We start from the raw sequence: 17,511 nt of genomic DNA, 5'->3' as shown, positions 1-17,511 counted from the left end.
GAAAGAGGTTAGCAACTGATACTAATCACTTTTTAAAAAAAAATTAGTGATTTCAAACTTATCACACATTCAGCGCCACATTAACAATATGATTCACTGTTACATCTCAGCTCTGCAAGTGCATATAGTGGGTGCATTCAGGAAGTTCATTTGGCTTTAGAAAGATTATCATTTTCAGTAATATCCCGTATTTTAAAAAGTGAATACTGCTAGCAGTATGGAATACCTTTATGAGCAGAATGAACTTATACAATAAACTATGATAAGATCAAAATGTGAACACAGGAAAGCTCAATGTTAAAAGGAAGATTAACATTGCTTCAATCACATGATGTTTTACAGGTCGGAGAACTTTGTTCTAGTGTAGCCTGCAATATATCTTATGGCACCTAATCAAAAAAAAGGCATTCAATAAAAATCTAGTTATAAAAATCTAGTCAAATTCTTGCTTTTGAAGATCCAAATCAAACCCTTCATGTTATCTTAATACCCAGATTCTTTTTTTGTTTTAAATGATCAGCAAGGTGATTTTTTTAACCAAAAAGTTTGCTTGGAAGTGGTTATGTTGAAAAGAAAAATGTAGCCATTAAAAGGAACCATTTTCCTTACTGACACCAATGCTCATCTCACTTGTTTCCTATAGATGCATTTGTCATAATTCTGGGAGGAACTGAAAAGTTTGGCTATACAATTAATTGCTCATGAATGATATATGGGCCTTTCCTTGCATTTTACATGTGAGAATTATACAAGTAAAATAAAAACAATAAATCTGACAATACTCAATTGTCTGGATCCATCTTTACCTTGAACTTACATGAAACACTAGAAAACTATACAGATTTTCTTTTTGTTACCCAATGTTCTACATTAGCCCTTAGTCTTGAGCTGACCGTAGGAGTCTGCTGGAGCTTTACAGTTCAGTTTTAATATTAGGAATCTGTAGAGAAGGGGTGGCCAACCTGCATCTCTGGAACCACATGCAGCTCTTCAGAAGTTAATATGCATCTCCTTGAATCTTTGCACAAGTACACTGTACCCACCTTTCAAATGTGCTTGTGCAAAGATTCAAGGAGATGCATATTAACTTTGGAAGAGATGCTTGTGGTTCCGGAGCCGCAGGTTGGCCACCTCTGTTGTGGAGTAACTACACTGAGAACCTTTTAAAAAAGAAGGCCCTTTCTTACTGGGCTGATAAATATTCCCTAAGATTAAGATGAGGAATAATAATTGAACCAGTAAAATTTCTTAAAATAGAAACGCATACTAAAATTAACATTTCATCATATGTGAGGACATGGAAAATTTTACACATAAATGAATTAAAATTCAGCCCCCCTTATAAACCTCCATATTAGAGATATGAGCCTTTGCCAGAGCTAGCAAGGAAAAACAGATTGCCTGATTTACAGTACCGTGTGCAGCCCAGTGACTTCTGGACTGTAATTGCATGGGATGTAATAGCACTGCACAGTTCAAAGCACAACCTGTACTGTAGAAGTGATTTGTATTGGTTTTTTAATTACTTATTTAGGGCAGACTTTACTGTATCATGTTAGTACTAATTAAGCAATATACATAGAGTGCCTTAGAATGCCTTAACCATTCTGTCTCCATTTTCAGATTTTCCACATAATGGGTAGCAATAGTTATATAATCTAGAAACAATATAGTATTACAAGAAATAGCACATTGAACAATGTTTATAATGAGTTGTAAAGGTGTGCAACTGCACAGTTATTTAATAAACTGAATAGTTATAGCCAATTACTCTATTTTGTTATAAAGGTTTAAAGAGCAAAACTGGCTAATTAAATGAAAAGCAGCCAGAAGACCATGGAGACTGCCACACCAGGACAAACGCCATCCAGTCCTTTTTGAAAGCAATCACTCCCTGTTGTTTCAGAGATTTTATATAATCTCCATAAAATGTTTAGTTTGTACAAAAAATTGCTTCCACGTCCAATTTACAATCATACCCCAAAGCCTGGGGATCAGTGGGCGTATCTACACGAGACAGTAAATGTGCAGCAGACTAATTCTACTGTGCATCAGCACATCACGGCAAATGCTGTGTTACTGTGCTTATGTGAGTAGAATTAGTCTACTGCGCATTAGCATCACCAAAAGGCACGCATCAGTACTACTGTGCAGTAGCACTGGTTCTGTGTATTAAGTTAGTACACGTCTCAATGTGCTGTAATTGCACAACCGTACCCCAAAGCCTGGGGATCAGTGGGCGTATCTACACGAGATATGCCCACTGATCCCCAGGCTTTGGGGTACGATTATGCAATTACAGCACATTGATACATGTGTAGACGTGGCCAGTATCACTTTTTACCCTGGTCTAAAAATAGTTATTATTCTAATACCTTGTGACAAGGTGTTGCACAGATTAAATCAAACTGTGAAATACATTAATTCCTTCTAACAGGTTTCATTTTATCATATACTTTCTTTGGTGGTTCTTTTATTATTATTATTAATATCTCTACTAAGCCAATACCACTTCTCCTACTCTTCTCCATTACTAACTATAGAGTCCTATTGTTAATTCAATTCATGGAATACTTTTCTCTGATCATCTCCTAAAAATCTCTCATTTCTATTGTCCTTCTCTAAACAGTTTCTATGTCTGTTCCGAAGACATATCAGTTAGGCTGAACACATTTATGCTGAGGGCATTTTAGTTTGGGATGGAATTCCGATTATTTTTGATAACCGTTTAGAATATAACATTTTAATTCATGTTTTTCTTTCTCACCTCAAAATAAAAGTCTTTAAAGGAAACAACCACTCCCTGATCTGAAAAATATTATGATGAGAAATCAAAAAATAGATAAGGTTAAAAAAGATTTTATATGAATATTGCAGAAATTCCAGTAGCAAAGCATCAAGATGATTTTAGAAAGACTGAACTTTTCCACCACTAGACCTTCATCACACCTGTGGTGCTGCTATATTCCATTAACACTCCACTGAAATCAGTGCAATGTTAGGAGCATTCAAGTAACAGTCAAGTGGTTAATCAAAATGCAGCCCAGGGGACCACTTACAGTCCCCTTCAGCATTTCTAATACAGCTCAGCACTGCAGAAGAATATTCACATGTACAGCCCTGTATGTACAACCACCATGCTGCCCTGCAACAATCAAGCCTGCAATTGTCTGGTTTCCTCTGGCTTCTATTATTGCCCTAAATTAAGTAAAATTGCAAGAAACAAGCAGAATATGAAATAGAAATGGCCAATTTGTACCACAGGACACGTGGAATAAGAATGACAATGAACCGAGACATTCGACAAGAAGGTAAAGACTGAATTTAGGTAAGACATGAATGAAAAATCAATCGGTGAAATGTTGCTGTACGAATGCTGTATCCAGAGCCTTATAGTAATGTGTGGCCGATACCATAAACAGTCCAAATTGGTATTACAACTTTAGTTTTGATGGTGCAAATCTTATTGGGATTTTTAAAACGTGCACCTAACTTGTCAAAAGTACTGTCAAAATTGAATAAGGCTGTACAAAAAACCTCCTAGGACAGGATATAACAAAAGTGATGTGCAATCTAAGCTTTAGGAATTTTGCAGAAATAAAAAAAAGGATTAAAAAATCCTAGAAAATGGAATAAGTCAATGTAGAGGGCGATAAACATCACTATGCATGAAGTAAATAGATTGTTTCTTTTTTAAAGGAGGCGAGTCAGAAGAGGCATGTTTTAACAACTGTCACCTTAATTTAAGAGTTCAGTGGTAAGGTAACAACGAAAGCGTTTAGCTGATCATAAAGTCCTACTAGACCGTGCTCATCTGGTGCTCACTCGAGTGTCAGTCTAACCTCTGTAGAAAACAATCGCACAGAAACAGTATCACCACCGCAACAGTAGGACTCATTACAGCAACATTAGAGACAGCCTGCAATGTTCCCAGAACAGACTTGTCAACCTGCTTTACTATACTACTTGCAAAGGATCTCAGATACCTGACAGGGATCCAAAGCATCATCTCTTAGATGACAAGCGCTGTAGGCTGCATGATCAGGAGGGGCTTTAAAGTAGTAACTCGGGGCTACCCACGTTGTCAAGGGCTGCATGCCGTAGAGGCCGCACCTCCCACCCCACACTGTACAAGGGCAGCCCCCCCCACCCCGCACTGTGTGGGCGCCTCCCTCAATGCTGGGTCCATGGAGATGGGACCCTTAGCCCCAGCCCTGGATGCAGCACCCTCACTTGGGCTCCCGTTGCTGCCCCACCCCATGCCAAGCCCGTGGGTCTGGGAGCTTCTGCAACCATGCAGGTAACCTGGGGCTAGCTGTGGGCTGTCACAGGGCGGTGGCAAGTGCTGCCCACCTCCACTGGCCCAGTCCTGGCCACTGCAAGTACATGGCAGGACATGGAGCTGCTGGTGGGTCCATCTCCCGCACCCGCCTGCCGGCTGTGCATCCCAGGCTGGAAGAGGGTAAGATTGAGGGGCAGGTAGGCTAAATTCCCCACAAGCCTCCTCCATGGGGCTCACAGCCCTCCTCTCCCCTTTGTAGGTGCTGCGGACCCCCAGTAAGGCCTGACAGCAGGTTCCAACTCTGTTCTGGCCCCGTGCTGTCTTCACCCCAAGATCCTGGCCCAGCTCTGGGGAGCTGTGTGGGCAGGGTGCACGGGGAGCTGCATCTGGGGCCCGGATTGTGACAGCATGGGGCCGGGGCAGGCCACAGCTGCAATCTGCTCCACACATGCCCCTGCCTGCAGAACCTGCACCTATTGACAGGGCCTGCAGGCAACAGATCATGGCTCTGACCTGGCCCCATCCCCAGTCCCATATTGTTCCTGCCCCATGACATGATCCCAGCCTTGCTTTCCCACCCTGCTCCTGCAAACCACTTCCCTGGGTCCCATCCCACATTGGGAGTGTTGGCGAGTTGTTGCATGGGGGGTTGGGGAGGCAAAAGTGGATGCTGCCCTGGCTCAAGATAGCCCACCAAAACAGACACCCACAGGTGCTGGCCCCAGGCTCTAGCTCCCTCTGGTTGCAGATCTGGGAGGAGCCAGGGATGGCTATTTTGTTCCAAGTGGCACAATTTGCCCCACACACTGAGGCAAAAAAGCCCCAGCTCAAATTTGCACCACTTCTATTTGAGCTGCTGCAAGTGCACGTGCCCACACGTCTGAACACACCCCAGAAGGATAAGTTATTTTTCCTTTAACAGAACAAAGTAAGATTCTCTTTAAGGACCAACAAATTTGGTATGATGTTTTACAATTAATAGACAGGGACTGTGACAGTTAACAGTGGCATGAGACAGCTGTATGCCACAAAACAAGCTCAATACAGCAAAGGTAGTGTCAGTGCACTGTACACAGCAACACTAGAACCTAGAACAGAATACATCAAACTTCAGAATATTTTAAATTTTGCCTGCAGATGCTTGGATTCTAAAAGGTGTCGGGGCCAAGGGGCTGTGGCCAGCAGCCCAGGCACGTGGGCCGGGGAAAAGGTCGGCACGGTGAACTAGAATTAGGCACTGACGCGTAGAGGTTGATTAAAGATTGTTTTACTTACACCGTAGGTGGCCGTGGTGCAGGCGAAAAAACTTTCTTGAGTTGCAGTTACAAAAAGACACACATGGAGTTTGCTAGGCTCCACAAAACAAACACGAACAGAGCTCTGGATACCACTCACGGAGTTTGCTAGGCTCCGTGGACCGTCCGAAATGAGAGTCCGAAAGGTGACTTTCCACGAGCGCACAGGGTGGGGTACGTCGAGGGATCGTGCAGCGATGGGGAGAGCCTAGAGGTTGATCAGGCCCCTGTATCCTCCTCTAAGGCACACGCGGAGTTTGTTAGGCTCCACAGCGCGCTTAGAGTTCTCCACGAGATGGATGTGGAGTCCTCCAACTTGGGCGGAAACTGCTCAAGCCTCTTATATGGCTAGCAAGCCAATCGCTAGCCGCCACGTGGGAATAATTTAGAAACAGCCAATAGTGGGAAACAAATTTACATACGGGTAGTGGGAACTCCTTTGCACCGGGGTTCTCTCTATGCAACTGAGAATTGCACCGTGCAAAGGAAGCTCCATGTGGCGGGAAATAATTCTGCAGTGCCGAAGCGCACACAAAATCATACCCTTTGGGTTATGACAAAAGGCACAAAAAGATCACTTCATTTTGAAGAGCTGTAGAACTGAAGTTTTATGATCAGCATCATGCAGGGTATTACATTAGATAACAACAGTGCTCTTTTTGATTAGAATCTATAAGTACTGTTTAAATGAAATTATGAGCAGCTTCATTTTTTTATTGGCTCCATGCAAATTTTTAGAAGAACATCAGTAGTAAAAGCCATGAAACACTTGCTTACACAGGATGTTCTATTAGATTGTGTTTTAAAAGAATATTTGTCATTTCCTGTAATGCAAATAGTGGTGAACAAATAAGAAAAAAAACAGCTCAAAGTTAATGTCATGTTTGGAAGGCAGCTAAGGTCACAGGTTTTCTGTTGGGTCTCCACAGAGAATTCTTTATCTAGCTTCTGAAGGGAAATTATGACAAACCATTGTGAATAAAGCTCATCAAAATGAGTAGAGTTCTACCCAGATAATAACAGTTAGCATCTTAATAGACCATACAGAACATATTGAGAGAGTGTGAAAGTAAACCCTAAGGATCAAAAAATTCTACCTGTGAAGGTGAATGAGGTACATCTTAATCTTGCCTCTCACTGTGTGGTTATTATCAATTTTACCTTGATTTAAGTAAACTAGGTACTGATAATGTGATAAAAAGTAAACTACTGGAGTAATCATTGCACAGGATATTACTCCACTATTTTACCTGCCACGTTGGACAGTTTCCTTCAGCTGTAAAATGCAAGAGGCAGACTGTTACTATGCAATGGCAGCATACCTCAAGTGACAGGCATTTCAATTTAACTCAACAGATGCCATATTCTCTTAAAAACAACTTTGTCTAGATTACTCTATTTTGGTTACAAATTCCATTTAACAGGAGTGCAGAAACTTCCATTACTGAGCATTTGTTGCCCATGGGGCAGCATATCAAAGCCAGACAAAGTTTTACTTCCTTTTGGGCATCCATATTTTTTTTTTAACTATATACAAGGAACTGCAGGGGCACATTTAATTAGCCATTAGTATATTTTCTAGGCCCCAGTGCAAAGTAATACAAGGAGGATCCCAATAAATGAGCTATTGGCTTCTGCTTTCCAAGTCTTTCTAAGATGCATAAAACTCACCCCAATGACCATAACTATTCAGCTCCTGTTTATCTGAAGCCTAACTCAGGGTTTGGAATCAGCTGTTGGGTGGCACCACTAAAAATGGTTGAAGATGCACGACAGGAAAATACACAGACAATTTTAAAAATCAAGTTTTAAGTTTCAGACTGGTAGAAAAGTGACATAATATTGTATGCTTTTAACAATCCTCTTTTTAAAGTATAAAATCCCTCATACTATCTTCTAGTTCTTGACCATGTTGTTACACACAAACAAAACTGTTCTCAACCCAGGAGCTCTTGTCACTGAAGACTGATGCATGTGCTGAATTAGACAAAAATGTGTGAGGTTCATCAGTATCCTCTTCATTAAATATAAAGAAATTTATATGTGTTTGATTATGATGTGTCAGATTGGAATTTAGGTTTCTAGAAATGAAAAGCAGCCAGGTAGGCTACTTTAATTCTAAAGAGTTGACTTCTTAGCATTCATGTTACCCACATGACTCTAAATATATATGATAAAAATAAAGGCAAAATTCTCAACAACAATTTTCACACCCACCTGCTACATTGAGCTTCTCAACTGCTCCTGAACTGGGAGCAGCAGTGGTAGTACTGTTGGTTGAGTTCGCTCCCGTGCCATTAAGTACAAGAATCTCTACCCTGGATTCTAGCTTTCCAATACGCTGCAAGATATTATCGAGTAAGACTGCAAGAGTTTTCTTCAAATCTATAACAGAAAAAGTAATTATTAACCCATTTAACAATATACTGGATGCCACAGGAGAATCAAATATTCATCAGGTATTATTTATTTACAAGAAAGTAAGCTATTCCACTTTACTGTCACGTAAGTCAGATGATCCTACGATGGTAGATAAGGTCTAGCTTCACATTGAGTACTTTCAGGTGAACAGCCTGTTAGCTAGTCCACTGTATGAGATAAAACCTAGCCTTAAAGAGATGGAAACATTTTCAGTCGTATTGCTTGAAATATTCAATCAGGTCCACAGTGGCACAATACCCTTGCAAGTTCTAAGTCTTATAACAATGCTATAAGCCACCCATGTCTTTTCTCAGGCAAGCTAATAATTATATCTGTCATTAGGTGATCGGAGGCTCCCCTCCACGACCCGCCCCAGCACTGTGCCAAAAGGAAGGAGGAGGAAATCTGCATAAAAAGAAACAATGTATAAAAACAATTGAGAAAGACTAAGGAAGTTGAACAAACAAATTTAAAAACATATAAAGGGAAAAATCAGGAAATTTAACAGTAGTGCAGATGGACTTGCAAGCTAAGAATGTGAGCAAGCAGGGATAAAGGACTTTATACAAGTTAAGAATGTGGTGTTGAGCTCAACTTTGAATATACTGGATTTTGTCTATTAGACCTACCACTTGAGATTAAAGAATGTACTTAAATTATATTCAAATATTATTTTTAGACTGCTACTCATACAAAATGGTTTTAAAAATGTGCAATTATCTTCTTTTCATAGTTTAAAAATCAAATAGTTTTCTGATCTGTAATCTGACACCTGGTGGAATTTCTAATGATAATTTATAAGCAGAGATTCACCTGCCTCTGTTACAATGGGCATAGACTTACCATGTGGCTTTTAGTGTTTCAAATGAGTTTTTAATGAGCAGTCAAATGGTTATGCAAATAAGAGAAGGATTACATGGAAAAGCTGCTATTTCTTTCAGTTAGATGAAAAACAAACGTAAATTTTAAAGGAGTTTTCCATATCTGTCTTTATATCACTGCACTTTTCTTTACTTTTGAAAGATTGTTATAAGTGATATTTTAAAATATATGCTAAATACATACACATATTTTAAGGCTTTTTTTAAATGTTGATTTAAAATAATATCAACAATTAAATTATGCTAGAACTGATGAAGATGGGGAAAATGACAAACAATAATAATAGTGACTTGAACCACTAATGTTATTTAAGAAACGAGCACAAGATGAGCACAGTATATGTATGCTACTAATCTTGGACTAAATGGAAAAAAAAATGGCTGTAATAATGAAAGCACAGCGAGGAATCAGCTACGAAAATAAAAATCGGGTAAATAAAAAAAAAAAGCGCGACAAAGTACAACGAGAGTACCTCAAAATCAGACCCACAACACTGCTAACAACAGCACTGTTAGAAAAAGTCTGCTGGCAGGATGACAAGACACTTGGATGAAATTAAAAGAAGAAACTCCGAGTATGCTCCTTACTGAAGTGCACAACTTTGTGTAAAATATTTCACTGTTACTTTAAAACCAAACACACACTGTGTTACTATTATTCTAATACTAAAAAAGACAAGCATTTGATCCATGTACAATACCTCAAATTTCAAAGGTTTCAATACATACAAGGTAGTAGAAATATAAATTAATAACAAAAAATTGCAATTAAAACTGAAAAAAAAAAAAAAAAAAATCGAGATAAGCATAGGAAAATGGGATAAAGAGCAAAAACAGACTAGAAGGTAATCTAAACCAGGAAAATGTGAAAGAATCTTAAGACCATGGATCATGAGTGTCAAGACTGTTCAATAGCTATTAACTGATAAGACTAAAGAAAACAAACAATGATTGGGGAGGATTTCATTGAACAACAGATCAGCACCGTCTTCCAACAACTGTGATATATACTAGTCACCACTGAAGAACTGGGCTAGTTTCTAATGGTTAACTATTTGGATTTAAAAGCCATGCATCATGTATATAGTTTTAAGACAAAGTGCACAATTAAACAGACACCGGAATCAATTCATATTATTTTCTGAATTATTACACATAACCTGCACCTGTCAAAGCCCTTAAGTTGAAAATAAGACATACCCAGCAACCAAAATGTATTGTACGCTTATTCAACTGTATTATTATATACCCTTACAGCATCTGTCAGGCAAGGTCTTTTGTTAGAAAAAAAATTACCATTTTATTGAGGTGGCTTAGGGGGCTACATAGATGATTCCCCTTCACTGAAATGCAGTCTTCTCTACTGTGGAACTTCATTTGATAGTGCACTGATTACTCCATAACAGGATTTGGAATGGGAAATGACTGCCATAAGCAACTGAAACAGCAGGAGGATTTCAGCTAATGACTTCCTATCTTCCTGAATTCTGGCTAGAGCATATAGTAATATATTCCTCTTACGAAAAATGGTACAGGATATGCAAGTGAAAGGTGTGGTCATTTCAGTTTTGCACTGACCTAAGCCTTTGGCTCCTCTTCCCCATTATAAACTAGTACAGTAAGGAAGTAAGGAACACCCTCTTGTGAATAATCGTATTTTCTGCAAAACCTTTATGGTAGGAGGGTACCTTCTGATGCAACACTGACCTAGGCTGACCCTGTTAGCTTGTGATATTTAATGTGATCATCATACAAGCTGCTATGCCTGCAAGTGGTAACAGACAAACAGAAATCTCAGAACAAGGGCTACTTGTTACTTAAGCCACATAGCAATATAAAAGTCAGCTGCCTAGAAAATGTTGACTTCAACCTCACAGGCAAAATAGTCACAGTAACGCCAGCACTGTATTAGAGAAGGAGACAAAGGCAGTAATAAAAGACAGAAAGGCATTCTGGCATCTGCTGAAAAGGGGTGTTTTCATTCAATACGCCAAAGGGAAAAGAAAATTAAGAGAGAAAATGAAAGGCTCCTAATTATCAGCATGCACACCTAATCCTAAACCCATCGTAACTTCTTTTCCATTACAAGTCTAGGACACATTGTCTAGATAACACATTAATGAAAAGAAAACTATGAGAGAACAGCCTAAATGACTAATTAGCAATTAACTTTTCAAATAACCTAAAAGGAGCAGACTACCCTCCAATGCAGTGGGTGCATTTACACCTACTCTTAATACACAGCAATAAACTCTGGTGCATATCACACTCCTGGGCACCGAGTTTGAACATGCTCCCAGGACTGTACCACATTGACCTGGGTCAGAGGAGCCCTGGCTGGCAGGAGGCCAGGGGGGTCAGCCTGCCACCCTGGGGCTATTTTGACCCAGCTCAATGTGCTGTGGCGAGGTTGGCTGGGGCATAAGGATACTCGATGTGTGGGGCTAGCCAGCAGCAGCACCCGCACTGTAGCACCCTCATGCCCCAACCAGCATCTACACCTGCATTGCTGTGGAATAAAAAACCTGACACAGGACAGTACTGTGGTGGAGTTAGTTAGTTTACTGTGTCCTAATAGCATTGCACGTGTAGATGCTGAGACACTGCAGAGCTAATTAGGCAATTCAACAGTAAATGTATTGTGTAGCCATGTCCAGTAGGTGGGAGAGCCAGCAAAGTGAAATCACCTTCTCCAGAGCTGTCCAACTAAGCCACTGGGGACGGCACACTGCGTAGGCTGCACCAAGCAAACCATGAAGTGCTGGTCTGCATGGGTGCATATGAGGATGCTATTCCATGCACCCACATGGGAATCCTCCCACTGCTGCATTGCATGGGCACAACCCCCAGCCCCATTCCTACCCGTCTCGTCCTTAATCCCCGAAACAGTACTGCATTGCACTGCCCAAACCCCCGAGGCAAGGGTAGGGAGGAGCAGCTGGAGAAAGAAAGGGAAGCCAGGAGACTCCAACTGCTCTTGCAGCCAGAGCAATGTGGTGAGTGGTGGCTGGGATGAGCACCATGGGACTGCAAGTTAACCCCGCGTGCACTACATGCAGCCCGCAAGCCACCAGTTAGATGGCCCTGAGCTTTGCCATGAACACAGCACACAGACCGGAGATAAATATTTTTTCCTCAATCATAGTCATCTTAATCGTTACATGTTAATACTGGGTAAAGAGCGTGGGGAGATGATGGTGATATTTAAATTTAAACTTAGATATGAATACCTACATACTTTTAAAAGATATAATTCAATTAAAGCTGAACAAAAATGTGCCAGAAATAGAAGACCAAGAAATGCAAACAGTATTTAATTAATAAGGCAAGGGGGTTGTTTGTTGCAGGGCCTCAGAGTGTTTCAACATGTAAACAGACAAATCAAATTCTTGGCAAACTGGTAAATTGACCAAACTACCAATAGCTACCTGCTGCAGACACAAATACTGGGAACTTGTTGCAAAACCTATCAGTGGACTGTCAGCCTGGGTCAGGAGGGTCTGGCAAGCATACTGCAAAGAAGTTTGGACTCTGGACTAAGCAAAAAATTTAAATCCCACCAATTTTACCCTTCGGCATCTTCAAGTTCAATAAAGTGCAATCGAAGAGTGCTTTAAGAGCAAAAACAAGGCTACATCTGGATTTTCGGCAAGTCATTCTAATCACTGCTCATGAAAAACTATGTGGCAATTGCATAGCACAGCATTAAATTCATATAGTCTTGGCTGTAAAAGTTGGCAGAACATATATCCATTAATCCTCCCAGAAAGGGGAAAAAATGTTTCAAATACTGGTAGCTGGATACCCTCTTCCCTCTCACCCACAAGTGATCAGCTCTTTTGGTACAAACATGAAAACTTAATCAAGCCTTCTGTGGAAGACAATTTCTTTGGCTTAGCAGTAAGACGCAAATACAATGGGAAGTGACAATGCAGAATGACGTGTTCACGGTCCCCTGAGTGAATAAAGACATCCTGTGTCAGCTTCCCTCCGGGAATGGAACTAACTAAAGGGAACTTAGAGGTAAAATTTGTGGGACAACCAGACTCTGGTTTGGCTAGAACTATGACAAACCTTCTGGATGGCTTGTAAAGGGGGGGGAGGGGGGGCGCACACCTGTTTCATTACCTCTTTTTCTTCTTGAGCCAAGATCCAAGACAAAAAATTCTTCCCTGAACAGTACACAGCAAAGCCAGAACTGACAGACAAGGAACCTCAGTCAGAAAAAGAGGCAAATGGTACCTGGACTCCTCTCCCCACTGTGGAGATAACCTCTGACTAATTCCTTCAAAGCAAAAATTGTAACTACTTCTCTATGGATTTGTTCTCTTTTCCTTACTATTCTTAAGCATATTTAAGACTTCAATACCTTCCCTGTTGAACAGACTCTAGAACATTTTGAGAAGTATCTCTGGCAAGGTTAAGGAAATAAAGCTTTTGTTCTTAGCTGGAACTGCTTCGGTCACTGCCAGCTAGCTATTTAATGTTCTTCTATGATTGCCTTTTGTTTCAAAGGAAATCCAAGCACCACATTCAAACCACTGAAACAAAGGATGTCTCTAACATGGGAAATTGCAAAAATTGCTAATATGTTGTGAGCCAGTTACTTTTTGTATGAAGTATTAGTAGCATTCTGCTTTCTAGACCAACTGTGTGCTGAAAAACCATTAATATATATTAATACACATTGTTTTAAAACAAAATCATTGTAAATCTGAAGTTCGTAACAGGGCAAACATTTACTGGTCAACAAAAAAAAAAAAAAAAATCAAAGTTTAACAATTCCTAGGATATACCAACAAATTGATCCTTGATATTTCACCCATCACCCACTCATGGAATCACTGGCAATGGTGCACTTCCACTATGAAAAGCAAAGGCCTAAAGCTGAGATTTTAAGTACAGGTCCATCAGGACAAAATTCTCCTGAGCTGGTAGGGCACTAATTATGCAACTCTACAGGGGAAAATTACTAGTGAATGAACCCACAAGTGCTATGGACAGAAGTTACAGATAAACCAGTTTAAGTGATCAGAAACTGGTTTAACCTTGTAACAGAACAGAAGCTCAGTGCACATAAACCAGTTTGAAAATGGCTGAAACTGGTTTAAGATAAACCTGGTTGAATGTACTATCAGACTTCAATGATTTGGGTCAAACCGGTTTATGAAACTCATGTCCCACACCCCTTTCTAGTTCAAGTTAAATCATAGTGCCCTAGCATCCCAGCATGATTTCCACTCTTGGGCTGTGCTGGGCTGTGCTGTCTGCTCCAGAGGCCTGGCCCTGCCCCTCTGCTCTCTGGCTGGAGTAGTGAGGTCCAACTGGGGGAGGGAGGGGGCGGGGCAAGCCCAGCTGGGGATGCAGCCCAGTCTGCAGGTGGAAAGGGGGGGAGGACTGTCCCCCAGGAAAAGCCCAGCTGGGGTCTGGGGCCAGGGACGAGGGTTAAACACCCCTTCCCCTGCTCAAACTTACTACTGGCTATGACTATAGACTACAAATCCCAGAGGCACCTGGAAGCAGGAAGAGGATGCGACGAGCAACCCTGCAGAGCTCTTCTCTGCGATTATGGGTCTTTTGTACACGCCACAAAATTGGCCTTTAAAGAGGCTTAATGCCCTTTTAAACCGCTTTAATGGTGCAGCTGTTTGCACATGGCGACATAATGCATTTTAATGGTGGGCCGTTCGCATGCGTCGGTGGCATAATGAGTGTTAAATGATTTTGGGACGCAGCAAAATAAAACATCTCTGAGGTAGTTTAGTTTGCTGCGGAGGGAAGCACCGGGCCCTGTGCAGCTCAGGGGCTGTGCAGGCAGGCTCCACTGAATGAAAAATAAATAAATAAATAAATAAATAAAAATGGTTGAGCCTAATTTTTTATTTTTCTCCCCAGAACCTGCCTACCTGCCTGAGCTGCGCGGGAGCCCGGTGCTTCCCTCCGCAACTGCAGTGCCTTCTGGGACCGCTCGGGTTGGGTGCTTGCTGCCGGACAGGCAGGTAAGGGTTGGGCCCGACCCTTGTGTACATGCCACAGGTTCTCTTTCCCCTAAATTGAAGGGGTGTTTTTAAAGATCCACCGCTTCAATTTAGGGAGAATTAAACCAAAGTAAACCCCTATGGCATGTACAAACACTACAAATCCTAGAGATCTTGGGGGCAGCAGGAAGAAGCAGCGAACACAGCCCATGCTGGCTACATGCCAGAGAGACGTGCTCTAGCACCCCCCCCCCAGCTTCTGGCCTGAGCCACTGCAGGCATATAGCTGCAGTTCCTGAATTAAGGTAACATTTGTCTGGTCACTTCTGTTTCAATTTAATCTCTGCATTTTAGACAAACCTGCAAAGACTGAATCAATTCAGCCTCGGGCTTTTTCACTCTCCATACTTAGCCACAGGGGCTATATTAACACTTGCTAAAGATAGCACCATTGTTTTTTCTTCTGGATATAGAAGTCCCTCCCAACATACAAGAAGAATCTGTAGGCCTATTGGGTTGTGTTATGGGCAACAATATATTAACTTTGAAATTAAAATTAATTAACCAGATTTTATTGACATTATAGAATATGCACTTACCATAAGCTGTCATGGTCCCAACATAAGGTCCATCTACTACATTTCTGTTTTCCTCTGCCAGTGCTTTGATATATCTTTTGCTGAGATCCAGTATTTGTTCACGAAGCACTGAACTGCTTTCATGTTGAGTTCGCTGTTGAATAGTAAAATGCAGAAGCATCATTCCCCAAATGAAGCCAAAAGTCACCAAAAAAAAGCCAAGTTTCTGAGAGGATAGTTTCCATGGAGTAAAGAAGGCCATGGCTTTCTCGAAACTTCAGTCACTACAAAGGTTCTTAAAGCATGAAATCCAGGAGTACCATCATGGTCCAGATAGCAATCGCAATGCGGAAATCAATCTCACTCTGGCTCGCTAGTTAGTATATGGCCTCCTTTCAGTTCCATTCTGCTGCAAGGGGAAAAAAAAAAAGGAACACCTGGTCACTGCAAAGTAGGGTAACTCCAAACTGTACTGCGTTTGTGCTGTAACTTCTACAAAATACAAACAGACAATATGTTCTTTTTGTACATTTTTAATTTGTGTATATCAATATTTTATAATATACAAGTCAGAGCATGAACAAGCTAGAAGGGGATTTGGAAAAAGAACAAGAAAAATAGCAACGTGTATGAACAGGTGTATAATCCATTTGAAAATCTAGAATAAAAATCAGTGCTTTAAGCAGAGTTTTCCATCCAAAATTCAAGGTAAGGAAACTTAATGCATTTTTTGTGCGTGAAGATTTTGCAGTGCTGCCAATGTAGTGATTTAAAACAATCTTCAACATAATTCAGTTCTTAGCAAACAAGTAATTTTAGCTGGCAGTGACACTGCTATGAGTTTCTGGCAAGAGCTACGGCATATGGCGAGATAGGTAATCTGGAAAGCTGACTCCCCTCAAGGGAAAAGGAAAAAGTGTTCTGCATTATTTAAGCAAATGCACACACTCTCCCAGCTTCACTGCAGGTATTTAGAAGACAGGATGAATCTCCTCTTGTTTCTGTGTGGCCTCTTCCATACATCTCTACATAATCAAATACCTCTTACTTATTTTATACCAAATTCTAGTTTAAACAGCACAGTTGTGCACAATATTTATTGCCACACAATACATCCTGCATTTAAAGAGTCATGGTTCCTATTTCATCATTGTCTAGAGAAGACTCAGTATATTATAATGTCAAATCCCCACCCCCTGCAAAAAAACAAAAAAAACCCATCCCCAAACCAAAAAACCCAGTATAAAAATTCCATCTGTGCCTGGTCAACTCGATGCTAGCTTATACATCGTTTATCTGAATGCATCAGCCAATCCTAACTAGGACAAGACAACCTCTTTCTTAAAACGACTGCTTTTGATATAAAAGGTTGCAACAAAAGAAGGTAATTAAATACAACCTACCATATTTAAACATGGATTTGGTAAAGCATTATCCTTTTGACTTTATAATGCTCCCAGACAGGATTACAGAACACAATGTTCTTTTTTCCTTTGTACTTGCACAGATAATGCAGATGTTGCTTTGTTTTAATAGGATAATTATAGAGATGTCTGCTATAGCAGTGCTGCATGTTTGTCACAAATCCTAATCAGAAGAGTCTATTTTCAGCTCACTTAACCATTCCTTAAGGCAGGGGTATCAATCTCATCTGATCCTATGGGCCAAATGAGTGTTTCAGGGCCAGTCAATGGGCTGGATGAAATGGTGTAGGGCTGGGCCCATGGGCCAGATCAGGCCCACCCTTTCCCCTCCTACACCCCCCTCCCACACACTGAATCCAGCACCCATGGTACTTACTCTGGCCAGTCTGGGACTGCGCAGCATGCAACACCCACTCTGGTCCAGGGCAGACATTAAATGTAGTGGAGGTACTAGACTGGCTGACATGGCAGTATACTATATAGAGATCAGTCCCAGACTGGCTAGAGTGGGTACCAGATCTGACATCCCAGGGGACCCATAGAGCCCTCCTGGACATACTGGATCCAGCACCACTCTGGTCACTCTGAGACTGTGCTGCACACCGGCTGGAGCAGTGAGCCACATGTGGCTCACATGCCAGACCCCCAGCTA

At 41.1% G+C, this 17,511-nt stretch overlaps 1 protein-coding gene across 3 annotated transcripts in view; it reads right to left on the bottom strand.

The window, feature by feature from the left end:
- MGAT5 (mannosyl (alpha-1,6-)-glycoprotein beta-1,6-N-acetyl-glucosaminyltransferase) overlaps nucleotides 1-17,511 on the bottom strand; it is a 148,852-nt gene that overhangs the window by 121,050 nt on the left and 10,291 nt on the right. Inside the window, exons 2-3 of one of the 3 annotated variants that reach the window (XM_025197562.1) lie at nucleotides 15,457-15,844; nucleotides 7,795-7,962 (exon numbers count right to left, since the gene is read on the bottom strand). In XM_025197562.1, the coding sequence (XP_025053347.1) occupies nucleotides 7,795-7,962; nucleotides 15,457-15,697 (409 nt within the window). In that variant the 5' untranslated portion in view covers nucleotides 15,698-15,844. Of the gene's footprint in view, nucleotides 1-7,794; nucleotides 7,963-15,456; nucleotides 15,845-17,511 lie in introns of those variants that run through there. The other 2 variants (XM_006018383.3, XM_025197563.1) reach the window with 2 other exon arrangements.

The sequence above is a fragment of the Alligator sinensis genome, unplaced genomic scaffold (genome assembly GCF_000455745.1).
Source record: "Alligator sinensis unplaced genomic scaffold, ASM45574v1 scaffold277_1, whole genome shotgun sequence".
NCBI classification, from domain to species: domain Eukaryota; kingdom Metazoa; phylum Chordata; order Crocodylia; family Alligatoridae; genus Alligator; species Alligator sinensis.
Note: the sequence above shows the minus strand (reverse complement) of the source record. Positions and strands in the feature narration are given on the sequence as shown.